General features: G+C 41.2%; 1 protein-coding gene across 3 annotated transcripts in view; it reads left to right on the top strand.

The window, feature by feature from the left end:
- The window catches only part of EMCN (endomucin), a 55,682-nt gene extending 28,541 nt beyond the window's left edge, over positions 1–27,141 (top strand). The window contains exons 6-15 of one of the 3 annotated variants that reach the window (XM_054824993.1): positions 6,053–6,085; positions 9,115–9,186; positions 10,772–10,867; positions 12,577–12,601; positions 13,627–13,688; positions 16,372–18,339; positions 18,478–18,634; positions 18,734–19,051; positions 24,101–24,163; positions 25,424–27,141. In XM_054824993.1, coding sequence (XP_054680968.1) covers positions 6,053–6,085; positions 9,115–9,186; positions 10,772–10,867; positions 12,577–12,601; positions 13,627–13,688; positions 16,372–16,424 — 341 coding nt within the window. In that variant the 3' untranslated portion in view covers positions 16,425–18,339; positions 18,478–18,634; positions 18,734–19,051; positions 24,101–24,163; positions 25,424–27,141. The remainder of the gene's footprint in view (positions 1–6,052; positions 6,086–9,114; positions 9,187–10,771; positions 10,868–12,576; positions 12,602–13,626; positions 13,689–16,371; positions 18,340–18,477; positions 18,635–18,733; positions 19,052–24,100; positions 24,164–25,423) is intronic. The other 2 variants (XM_054824992.1, XM_054824994.1) reach the window with 2 other exon arrangements.
- The last annotated feature ends 284 nt before the right edge of the window (positions 27,142–27,425 follow it).

Raw genomic sequence — 27,425 nt, 5'->3', positions numbered from 1 at the left:
AGGGTCAAAAAGATATGAATCCTTCCCAACTCCAGTCTCATTTTATAGTTCATCTGGGTGCGTTTTGGTGTATTTATCCACAAAGCACCACTGTGGTGAACATAGATGCCACATCATATGAGTGATCATTTATTATGCTTCTAGCTGGCTTAACTTTACTAGATTTTGAAGAAACACTTATTCAGGTTTTCTTAAGGTCTCTTGAGCCTTCCCTTCACTCAGTAATTACGTTCAGCTACATGTGTGTAAATCCAATAAGGACACTGACTCTGTTTGTGTATCCCAATTATTGTTAATGTTTAACATCCCCCAAGGGATACAAGACTCTTTTTACAACCTCTGGATTGTGTTTGTGGGAGATAAGCATGCGGGTGTACTGTGATTTTTCGTCATAGAGTATACGACTGGATATAAAAATGGAGTAATATCATATGCTTAGTACGCACTGAAATGCTTAGAAGCGTGCAAAAAGATATTATAATAATAAGCATTTTAAGGAAGTTGGGATTTTTTTGTTTTTAATCCAAGGCACTGGTTTAGAGAGAATTCTTTGCAATTACTTCAATAAGCCTATGCCCCATAATGCATATACTGTGAGCTGTAGTTACTTGATTATCCTTTCAGGTTTTGTGACTTTTGGCAAACGTGCGTAGTATGGAAACCTTACCATTGGTACCCTGCAATAAAGCAGTAAATGACAATGTTTTTAATTAAAAGTTCTCTCACACAGGTAAATTCTCCAGGTTAAAATGAAATTGCAATACATATCTGGCAATGGATCACATGTATTGAATTACCTGTTAATTTGTTTGTACAATTATGTTTTACATTTAAAATTTGCCCAGAAAGTTTTACGGTCTTCCTTGGGTCTGTTTGTGAAAGTCATCATCTTACTCAGCTCACTTTGCTGTAAAACCAATAAATCTTCTTGAGCTTGGGGACTACCCAAGGTGCTGGGACCATGATTGCCTGGCTGAGAAAGAAAGGGCCCATCTATCCAGGAGGAGTCAGCATAGCCAGTACTCTGAGTTCCCATAAAACTGCCATTTCAAAATTACTTCCTCCTGCACCAGGATTTCCACGCTTACGCCTTTCCTGTCTCCTCACAGCACCAGCTCCTCGCTTCATTCTTGCAGCTTAAATATGCAAGAAATCCCATTACTCACCATAGTTAGGTAGCTTATCCCAAATGGGTGCACCTTTAGACCACCCTTGCTCCCTTATTCTCAGTATACATTAAAGACTTTGAGAAAAATGTTTTGGTTCCCTCTAAACAGATTTCTTCTCCTATGCGCAATCGCTCAGGGCCAAGGGAGGCCATATGCTGCACCCTAATAACTTTTAAAGCAATGCAAGTGTGAAGCCAGTTGGTTCATTCTGTGCTGAGACTAGAAGAAATGCTGACTCTGTCCCTGCCATTAGATTATTTCTTTCCAGCTCTTTGAAATTTCACATTCAGGGGCTTCTGTAGGGACTGGATACCTTTTGTTCACCAGAGCAAAGGCTGGTATGTGCAGTGGGGCTGGTGCTGCAGCCTGTAGTGGATAGCAGAACTTGCAAGCCAAAGGCACCCAAGCCACAGCTTCTGCGTGGGAGCTGAGGGGAAGACAACTTCATGTGAAACTGATCCAAAACAGAACATTTCTATTTGGTATGCTCAACCAAAATAATTCAGCTGGCTAACCTCAATGCAAAAGAATATATTTAGTTTTAAGACCATTTTCCATTTTTAAAAAAATGCCATTTTGGTGAAAATTTCCTTTCTTGCTGCAGAAAAAGAAAAAAACCCACATTTTGAAGAGAAATTTCCAGTCAGCCGTATCAAAAGATCAGGGTGTGGGAGGAGTGCCACAGAGAGCTGGAGAGTGACTGAAATGAGTGGGGGAGCCTAGGAAAGAACTTGGAGAAACATCAGAGAACAGTGTTGCTGTATTAAAGAAGATTGAAACCACCGGCCACGGAGGAGGGGCTGCGTAGTGCTCATCCAGGCTAGAGAAGGCAACAGGGACTGTTTTTAGCAAAGAGAGCAACCTGCATGCGTGCCATTGACATATACACTTCTTTAACTTTGGCAGTCATGTATAACATAGCTCCTACTCATTCTCCACCTCCACAGAGGATTGCTTGCTAATATTTAATTTTCTCCTTTTGTTTAATTAATGAAAAATTGGAGATTTAATGGATCAGTCAGAGTCTAAGTACATCTGAGAAACTGCAAGTATTGTAGCTTTTTATTCTGTGACCTAAACAACAAAAAAATCCATAAAGCAGTATGAGCTTAAGTTCACCCAGCAGGGTGGTAAGATGAAATGATCTATTATAATAAACTGTCAGATGAATCAACCTGCTGCATCTATTGATATCTATATTGCACTCCTCCAATTATAAATCCTACTCACTTGATTCACAGGAGGCATCTCCCCAAGAAAAATTCTTATGAGTAAGACAAGGAGTGTTTGACTCTTACTGTACACAAACTGTGTAGGAACTCTGGATAGTGATATTAGGTAAAAATTACCCACCGTATCTTCAGCTTCTTCACAAAGAGAGAGACACAAAAATCGAAGTGCCTGGGAGATAGAAAATATAGCAAAGCCTCAGTTAACACAATTACAGATCTATAGCATGGTCAGGGCAAGGAAGGTTTTTTAAAGTTCTTAATTTTGCTTTGATTTATATTGCGGTATCCCCTCTGAGTAATCAGCCAAATTTATTCGTTTGTTTTGCCAGTGAACATAGTTTCATGTGGCTTCCCTCCAAAAACAGAAGCAGCAAACTGCAGGGTGTCCAGGCTGCTTAGGTAGCCGTTGTTGGAGAACAGAGTGGGGAGAGGTTAGTTACTGGTCTCTTTCTCCATCTGTCAAGCTTCTAGCCAGCGCTGAACTGTCTCAGGCAGGTATTTTCAAATCAAACTACCGTCATGTGCCAAATTTTTTATCCTTGTCCTCCTTACTGCACAACGAGGACTCAGCACAGCCAGTGTTGCACACCTCACTTTTCATGATGAATCTGGAAATCTTCCCAGGTTATTTATGCAGAGCATCTGCCCCCTAACTCGCAGCCCCAAAGGACGTGGTAAGCTCTGAACAGGCAGCTAGAACAACTGTGGTAACTATGTTAGCAAGCGAAATGCTGCCTTTCCTTCTGTCCTTCTCTTTCTGTAGAACAGCAGCGTGTAACCCCACCACCAAAAAGGGCATTGGATGGTTATTTAGAAAATTCAAACTGAAATCACCTGCTGAACTGCTCGGATAAGCACAGCTTTGTTTGTGTGGTAGGGCTGAGCAATCTCTGAACAGAGGGTGAGCTGGCGCTTTGCTTGCATACTGGAGACGGGCTGGGGGAGAGAGAGAAGGGCACGAGATTTTTCCCATTTAATTTTTCATGCTGTAGCAGAATCTGTGTGAGATATCTTTGGGAAGGATGCTTGTAGTTTTATTGTTTGTAGATGTGTGCAATTTTAAAAAATAAAAAAGGTTCAGGAGGCTCCAACAGTCCTTGAAGGAAGGGCAGGGGGCTGCTGTCCTGTTTCCTACCTGGGATCATTTCTGTTGTCTGGGTTTACTGAAGTGACAAGGTCTGGCCAAGACAGTAGCATGGGTTTTAGTTGTGCCTGCAGGTACTGAACCGCAGGTTGCCTGACCCTTTGTGTTCGCAGAGCCTAATGTCACCCGCATGCAGCATTGACAAACCTTAAGTCTTTGGGGTGAACCTGGATGTCAGTCTCAGGCTTGACATGCTTCTTCTGTTTATTTATTTGCTCTCATTTGAGCCAAAATGGTTCACTTTTTTTGCAAGAGTGAAATCAAGGGAAAATGTATTATTATGTTATAATCTTGAGGGGTTTTCTTAGGAAAGCTCAACTCTCCTCAGGCTTGGGAGACACTGGTTGAAGTTTCATAGAGAAGTGACCTATTTGTAAGACTTGACAAAGTCTTCTGCCTTTCTCCAAGACTATGCACACACAAGGCTTTACCATTTGCTTGTTCAACCATTGCTGTGTGATCACATGGTATTTTTTTCCATGGGATCCCACACTCCTTATAAGCTGAAGGAAAGGCAGTATTTGGGTAACAAGCAATCATATCATATTTGGATGTTTCCTTAATGCCAGGTATGTGTCCTGCTGTGTTCTGTACTGTGTGTTGTTCCAAACCTCCTTTGACAGGCGAGTTTTTAACTTCCCAAAAGCTTTTCCTTGGCTGTTGTCAGTAATGTTGCCCAAACATGCTATAAACATTGCCTAATGAATCATCGTAGAGATCGTCTCTGAGCAAGGTGACACTGCTTTTTGCAGATGGATTGATGAGATGATAAAAAGCTTAGGAAAAAAGTCTCCTCTGGATCCTAGGAAGCAGGGTGAGATAACTGTATATCTTCAGAGTATTGCTAATACTTAGTATGTTCAAGAAGAGCTCTTACTGCCGACTTTTAAGTACTTGGCTTTTCAACCTGAATGTGCTTTTCATGCATGTTTGTGATTAAAATGCAGTTAAAACTCTGTCACATGTATCATTAGCAAAAGTGGTTATTTGCACCCCAGTGGCTCAAGTGATCCATGTTTTTAACTGGGTGCAGAGAGGAGGTAAAACAAGAGCAGCCATTCTGGTTTTCAGAGAGTACATTCACAGCAGTAGAATAATGTGCTTCGCTCGTGTTACAGCTCTGCTGGTCGGAGCTGTCTTTGTGCAAAGCATCAGTCCACAGAAAGTGCAGTGAGGGCGTAAGAGTGGATTTGTACTCCCCAGGGACCCCGGTCGGAGGAGGAACGCTGCAACCCCAGGCACTCAGAGGAGAGAGGCTCAATGCCTGCCTGGAGTTACAGCTGCCTTCACACCGTTCCCTCTGCAGTCTCCCAGCCCGGCGCAGCTTGGACACGGAGGACGCACTTGTGGGTCATGTCCTCCCGGGGAGCTCTTGGGATGGGGTCAGATGCACCACATTCCCCACTGATGCTGTGACAGCAGTGAACCCTGAAGAGACCCAACGAGGGGGCTTTTATGGTGCCCTCCAGCCTAGAGGAAGGTGACCAAATGCTGTGATTTATACCTCAAAATAATGAGCAACTGCTAAGGATTTTGTGCCTGAGGGATTTTTTTTTTTTTTTTCATGGTAGCTCCAGTAATCCAGTGTGAGAGGCCTCACCAGGTGGGCAGAGTGCCAGTCACTCGCCCCTGGCAAGAGACAGTCTGTCTTGTACAAACAGATAAATGTTTTGCTGCCAGTGCACACAGGTGGATAGTCTCAAAGACACGGACGAGTTAAATGCCCAGCTCCCTTTGACTTCAGAGTGATCGCAGAAGGGATTTAATGCAACGTAATAAAAATTACTGTGGGAGCGATGGTTGTCTGTGGCTAGCCTCCAAATGTGAAGTATTCACTGCTGCCTTAATTTCCAAGCATGCTACAGTCTAGACACAAAAGCAGCAGCATACTAACAAAAAGCTAATAAAAAATTAGTGTTCTGCACCAAAAACTTGTGAAGCTGGGGGATGCTGACAGTAGCGGGCCAGTAAGCATTGTTCACAGCGCTCTGCAAGGTCCGTTTCTTCTTCATTACCAATGCCTCTTACTCCTGCTGCTTGGCAGTCTGCTAGCCAAAAGCACCAAGGTAATTAATGAAGGTTCATTTTTAAAGGATCTTGTGACACTTGAAGACATGTCTCAATTAGGCATTTGAAGTTCTTTTATTAAAACACTTATTTGTCAGTTAAATGCCAGCTCTTCACCCGCAGGTACTTACTTGGTTTTGGCAGGAGGAATTTTTTAAGAATCTATCAATTAATTCAGGATTTTCTTCTCTTAAGCAGAATAACAACCCAGCGTAGGCTGTGCTTTGGATTCTGCTCCCACCTATAAGGGATGTCTGCAGGCTTTCACAGCTCAGAGTTTCTGGGCTTGGGAACAGTGTCATCGTGTCAGTTCGGGTCAGCATTTCTTGTGGGGTTACTGAGCACATTGCTAGAATCTGCCAGTTTGTATGATGTGAAGACTCTGGACATCTAACCTTAAAACAGTTACTAACAAACCTGTTCCTTCTGTTTTATTGCAGGCTTTCACGTGAGCTCCCTGACAAAATCAACAAGTAAGAGCTCTGTGCACACTGGCAAAAAGGGCTGGGGGCAGGGGGGGAGCAGCCTGAGGAAGGGAAATGTTCAGGGAACAAGGAGGCTCTGAGGGAAGAACAAACCCGAAGCATAATACAGAGAAGCAGAGGAGTAATGCTCAAGTTGTAGCAATGAATAACTTTGCTGTGATTTCAGCTGAATGCCGTGTTGGACTAGCAGATACTGAAAAGAAAACAGGGTGCGAGCACAGAAAAATATCAGGCCTGGCATATTGCATGATGCAACAGGGAATTGATATAAATAGTGTTTACCAAGGAGCTTATTCTTGTCAGTGGCTCTCATTCCTCGTCCTGTGGTACAAAGCAGCAGGTCCCAGAGTAAGGCAAGAGTTTCCTGTGCTAGTGAATCTGTATTGTCCTATTTTCCTTTCTCTGGGCTTATCAGGAAACAGTCTCTTCTGTACTGGTCCCTGCAGCTCTTGCTGCTGCTGCTGCCAGCAGAAGTTTGTCCCTCCTCTTACCATGATGGATGTATTATTCCAATTGTTATTCTGATCCCAGATTGTTCCATAGCTGGAAAATATCTTCCAGATTCACTTTCCAGATCCAGAGAAAGTAGGCAGGATGGTCTGGCTTGAGAGAAACTTCAGTGAATGAAGTGGATAACTGAGTTAAAGTTTTAATTCCTTAATCCATTTTATTCAGTAGTGCTTCTTTTTACCTATTTCTCATTTATGGTCTCAAGTAGTTAAAATGCTAACCTATGGATTTGTCTTTCCTGCATTACTCACGTCTTGGTCATTTAACAGAGAACTAGGAAAATAACCAGTGAATTTGAATTCTCAGGTTTTCTCCTGAGGAGATGCTGCACAAATACAGGGATACACATTCCTGGTTTTCAGTGTAATTCGTTTCTGTTGACATTTTCAGTCAGTATCCAGGATAACTCATTGCTGTGATAATTGCCTGCTTGTCCTGTGTATCATGCAGTATATCAGGTAAGGTAGTGAAAAGGGCAGTAGTATTTCCCTGGGAAATCTAGAGCAACCGCATGGAATTACGAATTCATGAGAATTATTTCAGTCACTTGGTGATGGCTCACAGTTTCCATCCTTATATTATCACCCCTCAGCAGACAGGCACCATGGAGAGAGAACTTCTGCTTTAAAGAAACATAGTGATTTTTCAGAGATAAGGGTCTCAGACAATGATTGTTTCCTACACTCTAGCATCAGAATGTCTCAGCTGTGGCTGTATTGTTTAGGCACCACAGAAGGACATAGTAAGTGATCATTTTTCCCTAGGAGGTTTTGGTCTCTAGCCAGACAAATGAAAGAGAGGGGAGGAAGGGGGTGTGTGGAAGGAAACAGAGAAGCTAAACAATCTGCCCCAAATTCAGACAACTACACAACAGCAGAACAAAAATGAAAACACAGCTTTCTCAAATCTTTCCCTTTGCACTACCAATCAATCCACATAAATTTTTAAGTAGGACCATGTGGCTCCTAGTTGCCTGGAAAATCCAGTATAGTGGCATATCCAGCAAACCTGTGGAGAAACTGACCCCTGGCTGTTCTCTGCTTTACTCCTCTTGCATCAGGAGACAATGTACTCTTATATATCTGAACAGACCAGTATGTTGTGAGAAAGGGAATATGGGCAAAAGGAGATTAGTGGAGAAAAACCAATCACCAAAACATTTATCAATAGTGAGTGGGAGTTTTTAGAATCAATGCAACAAGGAACCCTACAGGGTTAGGACAAATAAACCTTGTTTGTACTCTAATTCAGCAAACTAGAATTACATGTGCTGCCTGTACAAAAAAGTAATAAATCCATCTGTAAAAAAAGATGGACCTGTCATACGGAGACTTAGCAGAACAAAATTGTATTCTAGCCCTCAAAATGGCCCTGGGAAATTGGTTTTAATGACCCAGCTAATTTTGTGGTTTCTACCCGTCAAGTTGAGCACTCTTCTGTGCATCCCCACAGGTGCATGGGGTATAAATGGGTACCTGAGCAATGGATCAGAGCCTGCAACAGGGCCTCAGTGGCTGCTGCCATGTTCTCGCTACTTATATACAGAGCTATACTCTCTACTAGGCCCCCTGCTTAACAGACCACCTTCCCCAGGCACCTTTGAGAGCCATTTCTGGTATTTAAGTGAGCAATGGAAATGCTTGGCCTTGAATTAGAACTTCGATGCTAGGCATCAAGCTCTCCATTTGTCCAGCTAGTTGGCTTCTTCAGTGGCACTAAGCACACATGTACCCAAGCCTCTGTCCGACACAGAATACAATCCTGTGTGCTGTATAATGTAACTAGGGAAGCACCGATGTTTGCTTTTTCTTTTATCTCTCTCAAAGTTCAGTGATTGTTCTTCCACAGACTGTGTGCAACAAGGTAATAAATATCTTGGTTTGTTGATACCTGACTCAAATTCAGATTAGCACCTGAAGGTAGAAGTGCATTCCTTTAAACCCTGCCCTAAAAAATACCCAGAGGCTCCCAATAGTTATTGCTGTCCCCAAATGTGGCAGAGAGAGTACGCACATCCCTTTATAAAACTCAACTCTCAAGAAAATCTTTAGCTACTAATATTGCACCTCTTTAGATTTCTTCATCTGCTATTAGCACTTTTTCTTTAATTAGCAGTGAAAAGTTTTGGTCTTTCTTCTTCTAGAGGCAGGTCTAATTTTCACTCTCTTGCTTCTTTATTTGCTTGTCAAGAGATCTCTTCTAATGTTGAACAGTACCTTAACCTCCTAAAAGTGGAAAAGTTAGCAGCTCATCACCTGTAAGTGGAAAAGCAGATGATTCTATGCACTGCACCCATGCAAAGTCTATGTTTCTTCTAGGCCACACTAGATAAGCTTTTCCTCTTGCCAAGTTGTCCAGGTATCGAGAAGAACTATAGCTGTGGAGCACCAAACGGTTCCAGAATTGGGGACACACAAGTGGTTTTGGGAGGGTAGTTTTTAGGGGAGAGTTATTTGGGGAATTCTGGCAATTACCTGTTAACCTGAAAGGCAATATTTCCTTTGCAGATCTAGCTTCTGATGGTCCTAGAAGCAGTCCTGGAAACAAGAATGCATCAGAGAGCACTATCCACTATTCCAGTGAGTGTTCCTGCTTTATTGTCCAGCTTTTGAGTTTTCAGTTGATCAGTTTGGCTTTTGATGAGTGATTGGAGAAGCAGAGAAATGAAACTGGCAGTTTTATTTCTAGCCTTACCAGACATAGACCCTATTACAAACCCAGTTTAACTGCCTGTTATAAAACTCCTCTCAAAGAGAAACAGAGCTTAACAAGTTGACACCACTCTCACTGGAGAGCAGCACAATTATTGCCAAGGACTGAAGTCAAAGTGATAAAACTGGAAAAAAAAAAAAAGTGAACTGAGTCATCCCCTGTAGGAGAAGACACAAGAAAACATATTGAAATGTTGTTCATATACTGTTGAGTAGATATTATATTAATACATTGTTATGAATGTATTATATGAATATATTGTTCATATTGTCATGGGAGACAAGGACTAGGAGGGAGTCTTCTGCAAACTCTTAGACCACTTCATATTTGCATGATGCATGTTACTTAATCTTTTATTTTAATATTATGCATCTCTAGGGCAAGAGTGTTGCTGCAGATCTGCTATTTACTGCCCAAAGTACTAGCTTAGTAAAATATGTTTGATGTTTTTCCACTGTAAACTTGTCTCCAGGTTCTCCCTCTAGTTCCATAGATGCACACACACATCTATATGAATGTTAAATATTAATTGCATCAAAAGCCATCAAAAATGGCAATTTCTAAATATCAGACGGGCATGATGGCTGATGCCGAGGAAGGCTGTGGGAACGCAGCCGCAGCCTCTCCCAACACAGGGCTTAGGCCAGCAGGCGAGAGAGCGCCTGCTAAATTTGAATGTGGCTGATCACTGCCAGAAAAAAGATAAATGGGGAGAAACTGGGCTTATATATTTCCCCGGGAAAGCTTCTCTTCGTTACATAATTCTTTCCTTTTTGCTTCTTGGCTGGGAAACACCTGTCAGGAAATGGCAGATGGTGGGAAATAATAAAAGGAAAGAAATGTCCTCATTTAAAAAGGAGATCTTGCATTTTCTATCCCTGGTTGTAAGTGCTGTGGGGAATGTTACTGAATTATGTAACTCCTTGGTGTCTTTCTGGGTGTACAATGTTAAAAGAGAAATAATTGCTTCAGTTACTGAATTTCAGATGAGTTGTTTTCAAAAAAGAGGGGGAAAAAATTGCATGTATCAAAAATTTACTCTTGAAACACAACTGTTTTGCAAAACCTTTGGGGGCTGTCAACACTGGGGGTGAATTGTGAGTATTTTGATCAAGATTATGATGGTCTCAGTGGGGCAGGTGCTAGAACGTCATCCCCCTACAGAAAAATGGGTGATACCAGCCCCACAGGGCAGTGCAGGTGCCAGGGAAGGACTAAGGGTGAGGGAAGGAAGGTGCCTAAATACTCTCTCCACAAAGGCTGCTGAACCTGAGGCTCGGTGGGTGCAGGAGGAATAACAGGAGCAGCAGGTTACCCCGCTCCAGAGAAAGCAGTAATGTTTGGTGAAGTGGAGATGGAGGTGCCTCTCGCTTTTGTGCATGCAAGTGCCTATACACAGAGGCAGTGCAAGCCTGGGGCAGCAGGTAAAATGATGTTCTTCCTCTTTTGCAGGCGTTATCTTGCCAATTGTCATCACCTTGATAGTCATTACCCTTTCTGTCTTCTCACTGGTGGCTTTGTACAGAATGTGCCAGAAGAAAACTCCAGGTATTTGGTTTACTTTCTCTGGGGGGGGGAAAAGATCAATGTGCTTTCTATTATTAAAAGATATCCAAGGTCTCTTTACCTTAACCATAGATGTTGCAGTAGTCTGATAGGAAAGCTTCTTGTATTTCAAAGTATTCTGCCTAAAGTAGGAAAGTAACACTTCATTTTCAAAATCATTAGGAAGAACAGAGGGAGCAAAAAAAGTCTGTGATTTTTTGAGAACATATAATGCCGTAAAGCTTTTTGTTCACTCTTTTGCAGCTACAGAGAGCTAACAAACAGCTGTGCTAACACAATCAGTCAATCAGGTAGAAAAATGCAGTGAAAACTAAGTTTGGAGATATTGTTTAATAAAATCACTGTATTTTTTTAATCTCTTTCTAAACAAAGGCAAAGAAATATCAATGCTTTCTTTGAGGAAGTACCCAGATAGATACATACACATGCACATTATAGATAAGTAAAATTTTCCAGTTACAGTATAATGTACATCAGAACAAAATCCCCGAGCAAATAGTATTTTCACAAACAGTCATTTTGACAGATCAGCTAAAGCCAATATCTGTTTCACTGCTGTCCATGAAATAATTGAGATAATGGGGTATAACTGCATTTGCCAAATATTTCAAAGAGTTCTCTGAGTGGGCCACAGGCAAGTGTAGTTCTCCATTAAGTGAAAACCCGGATCTGATTCCAGACTCTGTTTTTTCTCTCCCCGTGAGCTGGCATGAATTAGGAGATGCATGCAGAGCTTCAACTGTGAAATCACTAGGCCTTGAAAATATAGGATCACAACAGGCTGTTGAAGCTGTAGACCAAGGCAAACTGTGTGTCTTAACCAATTTAGCCAATGACACGGAAAACCAGACCCAGATAAACAGAGGAAGGTGTGATCCTTGCTTAGGAAATTACTCAATATTTGGAGTCAAGAGGTAAAGATATGAGGTGAGCCAGCCTCCCCCATGCACAAATGCCAGCAGGCACAGTACTAAAAAATTCACTTGGAAGCTAAAGTAGATCGATATCTGTGGTGCTTCCTGCAGCATTTGTTCAGGTCTGTCCAGTGTGCTTCCCCCATGGACAGAGTGCCCTGTGCCCAGTGCCATGGGGCTAGAATTGGCTGTGTCTCTGATGTAACCCCTCGGCCCCATCCATCTGCCAACACTTGCACATAAGAATAAAATATATTTGGTATGTGATTAATTTTGGGGAGAAACCTGTTCCCCATTGGCAGGGATGACAGACTCTGTTCTCAGATGTCGTGCCAGGTTAAACCCCCCAGAGCATACAGCTTGGCAGCTTGTTCCCTCACTCCCCTCACCCTGGATCTTTTAGTGCAGTTGTTACATACTCTAGAACCGTTGCACGTTCACCTCCTCTGTGCCAGCTACCTGGGGATTTGGGAGCTGCAGTGAAAAATGTGATTCTGTTGTGCTCTTGCGCAAGTCGCATAGCATTCTCCCTAGTTTCCAGAAGTATCCATTTGAGAAATATCAGTTCACTTTCATAGGTGACATGGTTATCTTTTGGAAAGACAAACTAGAAAAGTACCAGTTACCATTCAAGCTGGTTGATTGTGTTAATGTACTTAATGCAGTACTGTAAAATCACAACTAAGCCTTGTGCTTGCAACTGCAATAGCTATGTCTAAATATTTACTTATCTCAGTTCCAGCAGTCAAATGATATTAACTTTGTTCCTTCTTCCAGAGGGACAAGAGAACGGCACTGAACAGTAGGTTGAATTCTGTCTTTTCCTTGCTTTGAGATCTATCGTGGGGCACTTGTGAATGCAGCAGATTCTGCATGAGATTTTCTTTGATCTTGCTCTGTTTAAACATAATAAGTGGTTGCCACCCCAAAGAGAAATATCCTGTTGAAAGTGATGCGCTTGCAGTGATTGTACACCTGTATGCATGATAAGCAGCTGTTCCAGCATGGGTAGAAATGTGATGGCTCTCAACTGTTTTGCAGGGGATAAAGAACTTATGCTGTGCCACGGAGCCAGTTGTCCCAGTCTTTTTTCCTCATTTCTTCAATTTTTCCCCCACTGATTGGTTTTTTTCCCCCCATCCTTTCCCATCCCCCTTCTTTTGTTCACGTTTTCTCTCTTTTTAATTTTTTTTTTGTTGTTCTGGATTATTTTTCTCTTTCTTTTTCTCACATCCCTAACTATTTCATTTTCCTCTGTCCCATCTTCTCTCCACTAGTCCATTTGCAGAGGCTCAGTTAAAACAGTATTGGCATAAGGACTTTCAGGAGAGTGAAACTGAGAAAGATCCATTAGAAGATATATATTAAATGCTGTTGAGTCTGGCTGTAGCCTCTATGTTTTGCATGACCAAAAGCAGCATTTGGGCTGCTGATTTACTTGCTAGCCCTAACTCCCAGGACATCTGAAGTGGTCCTTCTTGCAATTCAATGCAGCTAAAAGCCTTGTATTGACAGAGAAAAAAGATTACTCCCTCTTTTCCCCCAGATGTACTACTTCTGTAGAGCACTAGATTGAACCTGGAGTCTTGTAACTTGATTTATTACATATTTTAAGAGAAAGTTGTTTTCAGAGATATTGGTATATGGTGTTTTCCAGCACTAAGACTTATGCAAAATCCCATGCAAAGCCCATTTCAAGCCCGCCAGTGTAGACTGGCATAGGCGATGCCTCCTCCAGATCATAATCTTAGAGTTTTGCTTGGCTGACCAACATGTATGCTGAGCTGCATGCTGACTGTGTGCTTAACTGTTTTCTGACTTCAACAGGGCCCAATCAGATAAAGAAGGAGTCAAACTTCTTTCTGTGAAGACAACTTCTCCTGAGACTGGTGAGTGTTTCCTCTGTGTCTGTCTCTCTGAGCCCAGAAAGGAGCAGTTTTGGAATGTCATTTCCAATAGTAAAACCGTCTCCAGTTCCTATCGGGTCCAAGTCACTGCAAGCAATTCCTCTACAGTGCTAATCCCCCCATTGGGAGCCTGTAGAGCTGCAGTGGAGCTGCACTGTGTGTGATATTGGTATTTGGAAGTGAAAAGTATGACTGTTTCAGGGAAAATAATTTTTTAACATCATTGATGGTAAGTGATCTACAGCTAGGCATGTTCAGGCGTAACCGTGATCATTATATTATCAGTTGATCTGGCTACACAAGGAAGTTTGAGGACTGGTAATATCCCAGGGGCCAAAAGGTTTGGGCGTCAGTGCTGTATGTAAACAGGGCTCTGCTGGAGTTGGTGTTGGCAGTGTTCAGTCAGCCCTGTACCCAGCAACCCTTTGCATTTAACATCCTATTCTCGTTGCAAATTCCTCTGTCCTGTGCTTCACTGATCCAGTTTCTTGCAAAATATGTGTGTAATAAAACCTAAAGGAACAGAGGTTACAGATAACATGCACAAAAGAAAGCAAAATCTTACCAATATAAGCTGAGATGGACACAGTTATAGGTTTTGCAAGAAAGAGTAGCACAAAATAAGACTGAGGCAGAACAAAATTGTGACTAATCTGATTCCCAGCTGTTCCAAAAAAACCAACCAACCGAACAACCAAACACACCAAACCACCAAACAAATCTCTCATGGTAGAGCTACTCATGGTGAAACTTACCCCCTTCACCCATTGCAGTTTGCATCCTCAGCCGTGTAGGTAGCTTTTGCGCACTCCATAAGACCCACGGGGCATCTCTGGTAGCCCTTGCAACAAACGGGAGTCTTGGAGGGTCCTTGCAGCCTCGCAGGCAGAGCAGGCTAGAGGGGGAGGAGAAACATGCTCCATTGCAGGATGCATCATTCTGCCCCGCTGCTGCTGAGCAAATGCAAACTACACTTTGGCACTTGATTGCACTTCAGAGCTTTGTGATTTGGGATTTATTTATTTTTTAATATATGTCTTTGGGAATGGACTTTTAGCTTTATTTTAAGGGGTATGGAGTGGTGTGTATGTTTACAGTTAAAAACAGACTTTTTTTTTTTTTAAGCTGAATGAAGTCAGAAACTGGACTTCATAGACTTTTTTTATTTGATTATCCCCTCATACCAGTTTCAATGATAAAGTAACTTCATTGGCAGCATCAGAATTATTTGTGTTTTACAGCAGGGTAAATGATAAAAGACTCAGGCTTGCTGTTGTTTTCACAAGATGAGGTCTGGTGCCTGTTAATCATCTACTGGTTCACCAAGTATCTGAATTTCTTCCATCCAGAGGATGCTTGATATTCTTTTTTACTGAAGTATGATGTATGCATGCTATAATTGGAAGGTATGAGTCATAACCACTCAGAAGACAAGATCCTTGCCCTCTTCTCATTAATACATTTCATATTTAAACTAGCTACCATTTTCTCTTGAATTCTTACATCTTTAGATGTTTCAAAATTAAACATGCTTTCACAGAAATGCAAATCAGGGGTTTTTCCCCAGATTTTTAGAGACACTTCTTAAATTAAAAGCATTTTGAAAGAGGAGACTGTTTACTTACAGAAATACAGGTTTACTTACCTCATACAGGTGTTTTTAAATATGTTAGGATGCCTGCCCATTTGAATAAGATTTACTTGCTTCATTAAAAGGCCAGGTATAAAGGCAAGTGTTTCTTACAGTACAGGTAGAAACTTGAGAAATGTCCAACTCATGGTCCTTCTTACAACTACAAAAACCAATTGCACGGGGTAAAACTTCTTTACATTTTACCTTTTTTAGACACATAAAATCCAGCTCAATTAAAAGGTGAATCCATTGTCCAGCTGTTTAGAAAGTGTGTGTTATAGCTTCCTCTGATTTTGTACAAAACTACAAAATAGACCTACATCATCCTCTCGCTATCAATAGGCTGCTCAGCTGCCTAAGGTCAAGCACACATACAACAAAGGTCTGCTTTGACATGTATTAAATTTAAGCTTAATTATAAATATACTTTATGTTTTATTTAAAAAAAAATTTGCTTTTATTATTCCAAACAGAAGATTTTGAAATTGCGCAATTGTTTCAAAAATGTGTAAAAACCATATATACAAATCAAATAAGAATACAAGCTACAAACTGCTCTAGCAGGCAACGTAGAAAAACACTGTGTCGGTGTTGTGCATGATGTATCTTGATCAAATGTTATGGTGAGTTTAATCTTGCCTTATTTTATCTATCTAAAAACTAAGCTGGCTCCACATAGTCAATTGAAAGAGATACATGTGACCAGAGAGCTATTCATCCCATCTGTCTTGGACGTGTATCTTGAACTGGAATGAACTGACCTATGGAGGTCCATTGACTACTGAAGGATCCTATTTTAGGACTTCTAAAATTAGGTTCTGACTATAAATTAAAAGAAAAAATAAAGACTCCTTTTTCATAAGTATAGCTGAATTATATTTAATCAAGAATGTTATTTCAAATACCTACAATTAATGTGAAAGAATACAGGAAAAGAACAGTGTTCAATTAAGCCTGGACTAAAGTAATGTTTTTTAATGGAACTAGGTAAAACTGAGCTTTAATATTCTCATTTTTTAAAACTACTCTTAGATGGAGTTGCTGATGGCTATGGCTATGCTAAGGCACTACTGGTTGAGAACTGATGTAAAGTAAAACAGACAAAACTGAACACCGTGATTTTTTTCATGCACATTTGCCAGTGAACTGGAACACCTAATGCAAGATAAGTGGTTGTACATGCTTCTTATGTAAAAACTCAACTTGGATAAAAATGCTGACGATACTGAATAGTCTCAAAGTTTTACACTAATGTGCAAATACAGGACTGTACTGGAAAATTTAGGGTGGCTCTTCCTAGGGATAATAAATGGTCTTCTACCTGCAAAAAATATTTCTCATTTTGGATTCAATACAGCCACAGAACTGCATGTTTGGCTTGTCAGTGGTAGATACATTTCCTGAGAATATAAGATGGAGGGTTTTACTTGATGACTGAGAGATCAATACCATCATCCATGATGTTAATGATTAAGTATTGCCTATCTTGAAAACATACCTAACTTTTGTTATGAGGGTTCTTGCAATTTCACTGAAAACCAACAAAGGTATTGATCACCTTTTAGGACTCATGAAAAACGTTGATCGATGCAAATTTCTCCATAAAGGAAAGGTTGAAGAGTAGAAATTGGGGTAAGGCTACTCCATACAGATGAATGATGTGTGATAGAAATATTAATACCTGAGTAATGGCGTGACAATTTTGCTTTATGGCCTTTACCTGGAGTACTCATTCTAGAGCAGGTAAAATATATGAAGGGCCTTTGTAGTAGCAGCAGCACATCAGTTCGATATTCAATATAAAGTCTCATAGGAATGTGGCAGGTGACATAATATTTCAGAGTTGTTAGGTATAATCCTGGCACCTAAGCATGAGCTGATTCATTAGGGCATGTTTTCTAACGAGTGTGTGCTTTTTTGAGATGGTAGGGTAGGATATGACTTACTCAGCTTATAGGGGTATTGTCTGTTCTGCATTGAATTTGCTGGAAGGATGTGGCTCAGATTTTGGCGAGGCACCTGGAATGGAAAGTAGCAGGAGAAAGGTCCATGGTACATGTCTGCATTAGGGTTTCCCAAGACAGCCACCGTGGACACAAATAAAAATTCAAGTGTTGCTACTAAAAAAAGCTGGGAAGATGTCACCAGGCAAACACGGATATTTGAGGAGAGTCATGACCTGTCACATGTGAAACACCCTTAACTACTATAATCACATTGGAGAAAGGGATCAGTTAATACCTAGAGGTGCTCTCAGATGGCAGTGCAGTACAAAATAGTACGAACCAAGGATGTAGAACAACCAGCATTCCCCATATGCTCCGCATCTCTTCCAAAAGCTGCTGTTGATTAACAGTAATAATAACCTTAGAGTTGTTACCTGCTGCTTCCACTGGATGTACCTCCTGCCTGTAGATTTTCATAACGTTTCTTGGGTGTGTCCCTTGCACAAGATGAGCTACCTATCTTGAAGATATGTGGGATTTCATGGCATAGATTAATTGGACCCCATAACTTCAGCCACTTTTGAGATAACCCTAGTTCATGTCTGCAGCATTCCTCTGGACTTTCTGAATTTCCAAAACCTTCTCTGTAAAGGCTTTGAGGATTCCTAACCTTTGACATTAGAGGTCACTGAGCAGCAAAATCATCACAGAACAAACAAAAAACCCTTGTTCCTGTTCAGCACAAAAATTTGCCTCGGTCATTGGAATACACATGAAGTACAGCACCTGACAAGACAGTCCACCATGGTGCTACGGTTTGGACCTGGAAAATCCTGTGGTCTTCTGAAATGATGTGGTTGAATGACAGTATCTTCATCACTGCTTTCGACAAATCTCCAAATGCTGAGACTATTTAATTGCTCTGCCTCACTCATCAAACCATAGATGTGGCTGTGGTAGAATGGGACAAATACAGAGCTGGGGCAGAGGATTATTCCTCCTTGGTTTCTGTTATGCTGACCACATCTGAGCATGGACCGTGGCATTTAAGGAGGTAAGAAATCTTTGGGTTTTACCTCATTAGGGGCCCAACCCAGGGAAACTTAGCCCTGCCAGGGGGGATGGTTCCATAGCAGGCCATGGGGTTTCTCAACATGCATTGGTAGTTTCATCTCTCTCTCATTTTGCCTAGGATCCAGGTGGATGCCTCCAGGAGCAGGTGAAGAAGCCAGGTCTCTAAATGAGGCACTCTCTCACTGAAAATTCCATTCCCTCCTCCTCTTACTTGCGAAATAAGCAATGCAGGTCAGCAGAGAGCACTCTGTTGGCATGCTGTGCGCTTAGAAGCGGTAAGGCTGTGGGTTCTTACTAATGTGAGGATATGATATTGATTATTTCTTTTTCAAATTATAAGCTGTACTTTCAGTGCCTTATTATTTTCCCTGCAGGTAGAAAACCTAAAAACTGCTTCATAGGAAAAGATCCCCTCACAACAAAGGGAGAGATCAAGTCCAAGTACCTGCTTACCTTTCCTTCTCTTTCTCATTTTCTGATACTCTTTTTTTTTTTTTTTTTGTGTAACCTTGTATTGTATAATGGCCTGAAGTTGTGTTTTCTTTCTTCATAGAAACTGAAGAATAAACTTTCTCAGCTTTTTGCAACTCATGGTGGATTTTGTTCGTGATTACTCACACCACAAAGATCTGACTGCACACACTTCCAGCTGAGACTTTTGGGCAAAACTGTGGTCAAAAACATTAAATAGTGTATGCTTCCTTCTATGTTTCTAACTCAACTTGTGAGCTGAATATTTGCAAGAATTTTTAAAGCAGTCTCTTACAATCAGAGACCACTGAGGGTCAGGCGATGTTTTCATCTGTGGAGCGTTTGCTGACTTTCCAGCCTGCAGTTTTCTGAGGTGTTCCTCTGTTGGAGGAGCCACTCCCACCCTCTGCTGGCGTTTCGGCAGCAATTGCCTTCCTGTCCTTCACCTGGACATTTCCATACGCGCTCTCTCTGCCAGGGTGAATTGTACAGATCCCTCTACCCTGCTGACAGTGCTGAGGAGCACAGGTGAAGTGCGTGGCAGGTGAGCGCTGCAGCACGTCGCAGGTGCTGGCCCCACTGGCCCACACCAAACCCCACCAGTGCATCCAGGCGCTGGGTCCTGCTCAGTGCTGTTCTCCAGCATCTGTAATGCACCCCTCTTTCTTTTAGTTCAGCATGGTAAAGATAGACATTTAGATTCCTGTGTCTCCAGAGGTAGTTTTATATTTTTATAAAAAATAGGTTTCTGCAATCATATTTTATGAAAAACTTACTTTAATTTTTTCCTCCAAACCAGATTGCCACTTATGAGCAATTTCTCAGCAGCAGATATTACAGTGAAATAACAGTACAAGTCAGGTTTTTTTCTTACAGACAGTGTAATCTGAGGTGCAGTACAACCAATTTTTTATGTCAAAGACTATTTTTTATATCCTTTTTCTTCCAGCTTTCCCAATAACATCAAAGAGGGCTTTGCCCGGGTCAAAGACTTTCTGTACTTGTAGGGATATAAACCTGTTAACTGTCTTTTATATCATCATGTCCTGCAGTGTATGTATATTAGGAATAATATATTCAGATTCTGAATCAAATGGGGGGGGGTTGGAATTACAGTGAGATTAATACAGTAGCCTTCCACAAAGGTGAGACAAAGAAATGTTTGTTTCAGAGTTTCAAAACTGATTTTATACAATCTGTAATTTCAGCTGATTATGTGCCCATTACTTATTCACATATACTGGCATCAGGATGCAACATTAATAGTCAGAAATGAGTATATTTGAGAGTAAAAAATCAAATCAAGCACTGCACAAGTGAAATTTTAATTAGGAAGAAAACCTTGTGTTTTCATTGGAGTGCTTATTACTTTCCTGGTTAAACATTTAACTTTGCAGAATCCTCAGTATCTGTGTACTCAGTCTACTTCCCATGCACTTAAAACAAATATGTTGAAGGATCAGGAGTTATGAATACAGAATTTTTTCTATTACATCTTCCTTATCATCATCCTCTTTAAGCATGACTGAGTTTAAGAGAAGCATGTGTGCAGCGCGTATTGGGTCAAGGCCCAGTGCCCACACTGCCAATTTACGGGGTGTGAATTGGCAATTGGGGCTCCAGCAGAAGTGTTTGAGGGGTGCCACGTGGGAGGCTGTGTATGAAAGACTGGTCCTGTATTACAGTAGCTGCTAGAGTACCTTCTCTTTTGATATTGAGGTGAAGAAGCTGTGATCTGAGCCAGCTGTACCTCCTCAGATCCTGGACCTATGTAGCCCCAGATCCTGTCACTGACGGTGGCTAGCGTGAGATGTGAAGGGAAGGACAACAAATAGGGAAGGAGTATGGTGCTGCAGCCTCTGCTATAGCTTTCCAGCAGTCTGTGGCTTGGAGATGTCCTGAATGAGAGGTTGTGTCTTTGGTGCTTCATACCTCTCAGTGGCTTTTACTTCCATTAATTTGTCTTCTCCCCTGTGGCATCCACAGCCTCCTGCAGCAATAAGTTAGGCAGTTAACTACAGATCTGTCTGTATTATATGACAGTAATGTTTAGAGACTTCATGGTGCCTATGTCTTTGTGTTTACAATCCAATTTCAGACAAAAATCACTAAACAGGTGCAACAGTGGAGGATGAGAGGGAGAATAAAAGGTTTAATGGAAGGATTTGCTTGTCAGCTAAAACTGCCATGTCGGTATGAATCTGATTTCATTTTCCAAATATTCTGCCTAAGGCCTCTTTCTCAAACTGTGCATCATTTCTTTCAGTTTTTGTAGAAGTGCGTGATATATATGAGGTTGGCTTCTTACTGCCCTCTGCCAATCTATATGAGCCCACAGCTCTTCCTCCATCGGGAGAGGTGTCACAAGGCAGGACCGCAGGTAAAGGGGGTCACGTCGCACTTGCAGCTGCGCAGTTAGCAGCACTTTTTTAACTGCACCAAATATTTTATTCCACTTCCCTTCATCTCCCACTTTTTGCAGTTCACTCATTTACTTATCAAAGTAGACAAATGTGCAGTGCATATTTAATTCATTATCAGACAATTATTGCCATAGTACCTATACAATTGGATCAACTGATACCTTTATGCAAGGTGCTGTGTAACTATATTGTGAGAAGCTGATGGTTCAAGTCCCTCTTGAAACCTTCCATCTCATAGCATGCAACAGTAGATGTTAAGTGTGTCAGCCTCCCCTAAATGCATAATCCAGAATTAACAAAAGCCAGTTTTTCACTGATGTTCTTCTCCAGCAATTTTGCCTTCAAAGCATGCAGGTAACCTATTTAGACTGGTTGAGCACCGCTACTGCTCTGTGTATTTGCTCCATTGGCCAAACAGTTTGGTGTGAAATAATTTCTTCAGTTGATTAAAATATCATCTGTTCTAACAAAATACTAAACACAAGTATTTGTTTTTCATTTCCCTTATGGGAAGCAAGGTCTGATCCATTGTTTTTGGTGGGCGATGGTTTGGGAGCAAGTTTGGTTTTTTGCAGTCTTGGAATTTATTTCTGTCAGTTAAGGCTGTGTTGAAATCAATAAAAATGTCTTCCCACTTGCAACTAACTTGCTCTTTGTGTTGCAGCTGGATATTTAGCACAACATCAAACTGCTGAGCCATTAGACTCCAAAATTGGTTTAGACACCTCTCTGTGTAGTCTTCAGGTGAACTGCAGCCCTGTATCTAAAACCACGTTTTACTCTCGTTACTCTTGAACAAACAGCATCTGGGTGACCATTTCTTCTTCAGTATATTCTTGTTCTCTCTTCATCACTGAATTGTTAGTTGGCACTAACAGTTATAGACCCTGTAATGCAAATATCTGCAGACACATTTGCAACCATGGAGTAGCAATAACTTGGTATTGTTTCAGAATTCTTGCAGGCTCCTGCCCCTGTGGGAACACAGTGGCAAAACAACCCAGGGCATCCCTACCTGCATTGAACCCTCATTGGACAATCACTGGTATTTCCAGGGGGACATTGACCCCAGTGGCAGTTTGTGGCAGTTCACTATTTCCAGGGATTGTGTGTATAGCACCAGGAAATCTGGAGCCTCTCCTTAGACATGTTATTTTCCTGTGGTGCAAAGCATCAGTCTTCCATGTAAGTCTGCCTAATTTCTAGCATAGGCAGAGCAACCAGCTGAGAGTGGAATTAACAACAAGGTATTGATATTTAATACAACTATTGAATATTATCTTCTCCCTGGTAATATATTTCTCAATTAATTTCTCCTACACCTTCTTTTTTAAATAATCTTGCCAATTTCTCCCTTTTATGCCCTATTAAATCTTCTGTATTGAACAAGGAAGGTAAAAACATGCAGAAGGAAGAAATAAATAAAAATAAATTAAAAGGAAATGAGAGTTCTTGAAAATGTCGTTCCTTTGTTAGTACAAAACTATACAATATATGAACTGGTTCATTTTATTTCAGCTTTTCAAAATAAGATTTTTATCTAACAAAAACTTTCAACTGACCAAAAATGTATAAATCCGGTTGAAATGTTTCCTTTTTTCTACCAGAAACTTGTGCTTTCCTTTTCTCTAAAAAATTATATTATGAATTATTGAAGTAGTTGCTGAAGGCCTTTTTACCTGAAATTTAACATCACCAGAACTTCTGAAGCTCTAACTTAGCAACGCTTTATAATGTTTTTAAAATAATTTTATCCAAAATTGAACACTTGAGAAGCGAACATGATTCCAGCACATTATTCTTGAATAATTTTCAGTGTTTCTCACTGAACCCCATTAGATAACAAGTTTTCTACTCATCTCTGAAAGGCTGCCCTTAAAATTAGAGCGCGCCTTTTGCTGCCGAGAAAAGCTGTCTGGAAACCATTGATGAGTCTTTTCTATTTTCTTCAGGAGTGCAACTATTTAATTTGACTGCTAATTATTTAAATGCCAAATCAGTGAATTTGTTATAATCCTAATTTGTATTACCATTTTCAGCCCCAGGCTATAGATCATATGCAAGCTTTTTAATACATATTCACTTTCACTAGAATGTAGTACATCTCTTTCTTGCTTCTCGTGTATGCGTCAGGCATTAAATTGTCTCCCGCAGGTGAGCAGAGAGGCAGAAGGCAGTTTCCTGGAGGCATTTGGGTTTTCCCACCCTCATGCCTCTTTCCATGGGGCTCTGTCCAGTGTGGGGATGCCATTCCCTGTTCATCTCCATATATGAATTTCTGACCTAAAGAAATCCCACTGCTGTTTCTGGGACACGCGTTTGGAAATAGGACAATTGTAAACACATGCTCATCTGGAGGCTTATTTGTCTGCCTATAATTGCTGGCAGCAGCCCCACTTCTCCAGGGAAGGAGGAGTGAGAACTGTCTGTAATCTCTGACTGAAGTTGTTAAATGTTCATTTTCCTGCTTTGGGGGAATTAAGCTGCTGTCAGCGATATTGGCAAAAATTAATTTTATAGTTATATCTTTTTCTTTTTGTAATTTAATGTTCTAATCATACTTAAAAATTAATTAAAGTCTTAGGCCTTTTCTAACCCCTTGAGAACTACCTTGGAAATACTTTATGGTAGTAACCCACTATTTGAGAACAAATCATAGGGGAAATAAGCTATAAAACACAGAGAAGGTAGTAAAGATGTATTGTGTGGACAGTTTTTGCTGGTTAAGTAAGCCTACCAAGGAGACTGGCTGGTTCGTACGGTGGTCAGTGATGTGTTCCCGCTAGGCTCATTTGTCTTTTTGTCTTTGCATGTTTAACTGATGCAAACGTATTTTCTGTTTCTTAGGAGAGCACTCATCTCAGGGGAAGAATAAAACTCGGCAACTCTTCACACCTCAGCAATAAATGTGTAAGTTTATTACTTTCGTCTTACGTCCTGTAATATTAGTGCTTGTTAGTCTCCATAATACTTGTTAGTCTCAGTATTGTGCCTTGGTAACTAAACAAAAGGAGCAATGACTTAAGTTGGTGGCGGCCTCAAGGGGCAATGGCTTAAACAAAGCTCAGCCTGAGCATACCATCATGAACAGAGTCCCAGGAAAACGGAGGGACTGAAGAAGCCGCTACCTCACAGAGGTATGCCTTTATAGGCAAAGCATTTGGCTTTCACTGTTCGGCATTTCCTGGTTATAATTCCCTAGGTGAATTTTCTTTTTGTTTGTGTGAGAAGACGTTTTTAAAGGCAGTTACCTATGAAAAAAGGAACTTGTTACCCAGAAGTGTTCAGCTCCTTTGGTTTCATGAAAAATCTGCATCCGTTCCATATTGTGCAAAAGCTAGAACTTTCACTGAGGTGGTTTATTACGGCTTGAAATCCTTAGTGGCTAACATGCAAAACTGGCAGGTGTTGGACAGTATTTTTATGCGCACAAGGGCAGAGACTATCAGAGCACCTCTGAAACCCACTGTTTGTCATGTGGGCACTGCATTTTCCTTCTCGTATGAAGCTTTCTCGGGCACCGTCAGTCTCCACTTCCCATGGAGTTGCTTCTCTTGGCTGTGGGGAAATGGGGTCCTTTGCTGAGGGTGGGAGAAGGAAGCGGTTGTGGGAGAGGGGCAGGCTGTGGGAAGGGACCTGTGTGACCAGGGTAGTGCAGGGAGGTAGAGGAGAAGGATGGCCTGTGGAGCTAGGTGTCACAGCATATGTGGGATGGACAGGACAGAGGCAGCTATGTTGGGCCCAGACGAAGCCCAGCCTTCCACCATCATTGTAGAATAAAGCCCCTCTAGAACGGGTCCCATTGTGCTCCACTGAGAGAGATCTGGTTGACCAGAAATGCAGAGAGACCCTTTTGCAAAACATCTTTGATGGTTTTGGCCCATTCTCATTTCCCCCAGGATGTACAAACTGAGCTTTCCTGATGCCAACAGTAAGGACAAAGTAACCTTCTTTGTCCCTTGAATTAGAGCAGCAGAATGCAATTTTGCTTACATTACTGAAAACCCAGAGGTGGTTCTGTTTGTGCAAATTCAGGACAATGTCCTGGACAATGGATTTACTCGTTGTCTGTCCCGTGTGGATTTACTCTGTTGTCCATTTCAGCTTACTCTTCTGTTCCTGAACAACCTTACCTGGAATAATAATCTTGAGACACTTTTGTCGTTTCAGATGCAAAGCAGCCTGCTTTATCACAATATGCAGGAACATCTCACCAAAGTTGCAGTTCTACAGGAAATGTGGAACAGCTGAAGCTTTTTACCAGGCAGGACACTTGCGTTAATGACCAGCTCTTGACTTCTAAATCTCAAGTGTCTCCTGTCCCTTCTGGAATGACACATAATTTTTTGATGGCTTAATAACTGGTATATCATATGTATTTATTATTTTCACATATAGTAAAAGCAGGAAAACTTTGAAGAAGCTTGAAGAGAATGTAAAAATCAGGTGAAGTTTGCATAGTAGTTACTAAAAGCGTTTTCTGCACATTTGGGAAGGAATATGTCGGCATACTTTGTTGAACTTATGGTAAATAGGGTTCTTTTAATGGTATGTAGCAAAATACAAACAGGGCCTGACCCTTGAAACAGTACTGGGCAAATTGCCACTATGAAAATTAATTCAGTGATTTCCATGAGACTCCTCACTATAGCACACACTTTGCTTGTCATAAATGTTTACAGGATGGGATGCCTGGGTGAAATGCTGAAGTGTGTGCTTTTTTTCTGTGAAGGGGGGAATATACCTTGCACTGAGGCTCTTTGAAGTTCTGTAAATTACTGACTATGACCCTTGTAATGTAGCAGGCAGCATGGTTTATTTTCACCTGTTCCTTGGCTAATTGCATTACGTGTGCTATAAATATGTCTCCTATATAGCCTGGGGTGCACGGTAGGGATCAGCAAGATAAGCAGTTTTACAGATGAACCTTCTTCCCTCTGTTCTGAGTGATGCATGGGATTCCTGTGGGTTATTGAATAACTCTGGAAGTTTAAAGAGTGTTTCAAGTGCTAATTACAGACTCTCTTAATTTGTACAGAGCTGGCAATTCAAAAATATCAAGTAGTGCTTCTACCTGCATGTATCCTACTTTTCTAGAACTATAAATGTTTGAAAATTATATTACTGTGAGCATCTGCTCAGACTCAATCCACTGACTCTGGTAGCGTGCCAAGAACCTCCATGGTTTTATTGGTGAATGGAAAGAAGACAACTGGTGGTGTAAGTGCAGGACCAGGAGCCAGGACGATGATCTAAGTGTTGATAGCTATTGATACAATGCTTTTGAGGAACTTCTCTCTCCAATTTCCCTCTCTGAAATAATAAAACTTACCTTGCAGTATGGTAAGAGATTGAGCAGATTTGTTAGTTCACGTTTATACATGAAGCTGAAAAGCATTCATTTCCCTGGGCTTGACCGTTGCTCTTGTTTCCACTTTTTGATGGGTCTAATAATCCTCTGTCTTAGCAGCACCAAGAGAAACTTTTGATGAAGCTCTATAAAAGATGGGGAACCAACAAGTGTCCTCCATGCTAGCACCGAACTTGTGTGGTTCATTCAGGTATTCCTCGATCACTTGGGTTGCTCAGGAGCAGACGAGTCTTGGATGCCTACTTTGGAAAGGTCAGGCCATCTAAAATACGCTAGTTGGCATCTGCAACTATTCAGATTCCTGACAGCTGAAGTTTCCTATGAAAAAAGCAATCATTGTGCATTTTCATGTTGGTTAAAAAAAATTATTTTGTAGCATGTTGCATCATATTGAAAGGACAGTAGAAAAAAGCAGAGAAAGATTGTGAAATATGTTTGTGCAAAATTTGTTCAGAAACTACCATGGTGTGTCAAGAAAAAAAAAAATTAACTGCCTATTAAAAGTTACTCTCTTTATTAAGCGGCTCTTATTTTTCTCTTTGCAGAAATGCAATTCATTACCCATACCTAATACAATTATCATTCATTGCTCTGCCTTCCTGTAGTAGAGTGAGCTGAACTCTTTATGGTGAGCCAACATGAGATATTCTGGGCATGGTGATGGCAGGGGGAGCATGAGACCCTGCAGAAAGCACGCTGGGGGTGGCAAGGGGAGTACAGAAGACTCCTCCTTGTGACAAGAGTTCATGGGGAGAGGGCTTGTTGCAAACCTTGGTACTGGAAAAGTGAAAAACAACAAAG

The sequence above is a fragment of the Grus americana genome, chromosome 4 (assembly GCF_028858705.1).
Source record: "Grus americana isolate bGruAme1 chromosome 4, bGruAme1.mat, whole genome shotgun sequence".
NCBI lineage: Eukaryota > Metazoa > Chordata > Aves > Gruiformes > Gruidae > Grus > Grus americana.
This window is presented reverse-complemented; position numbering and strand designations above follow the sequence as displayed.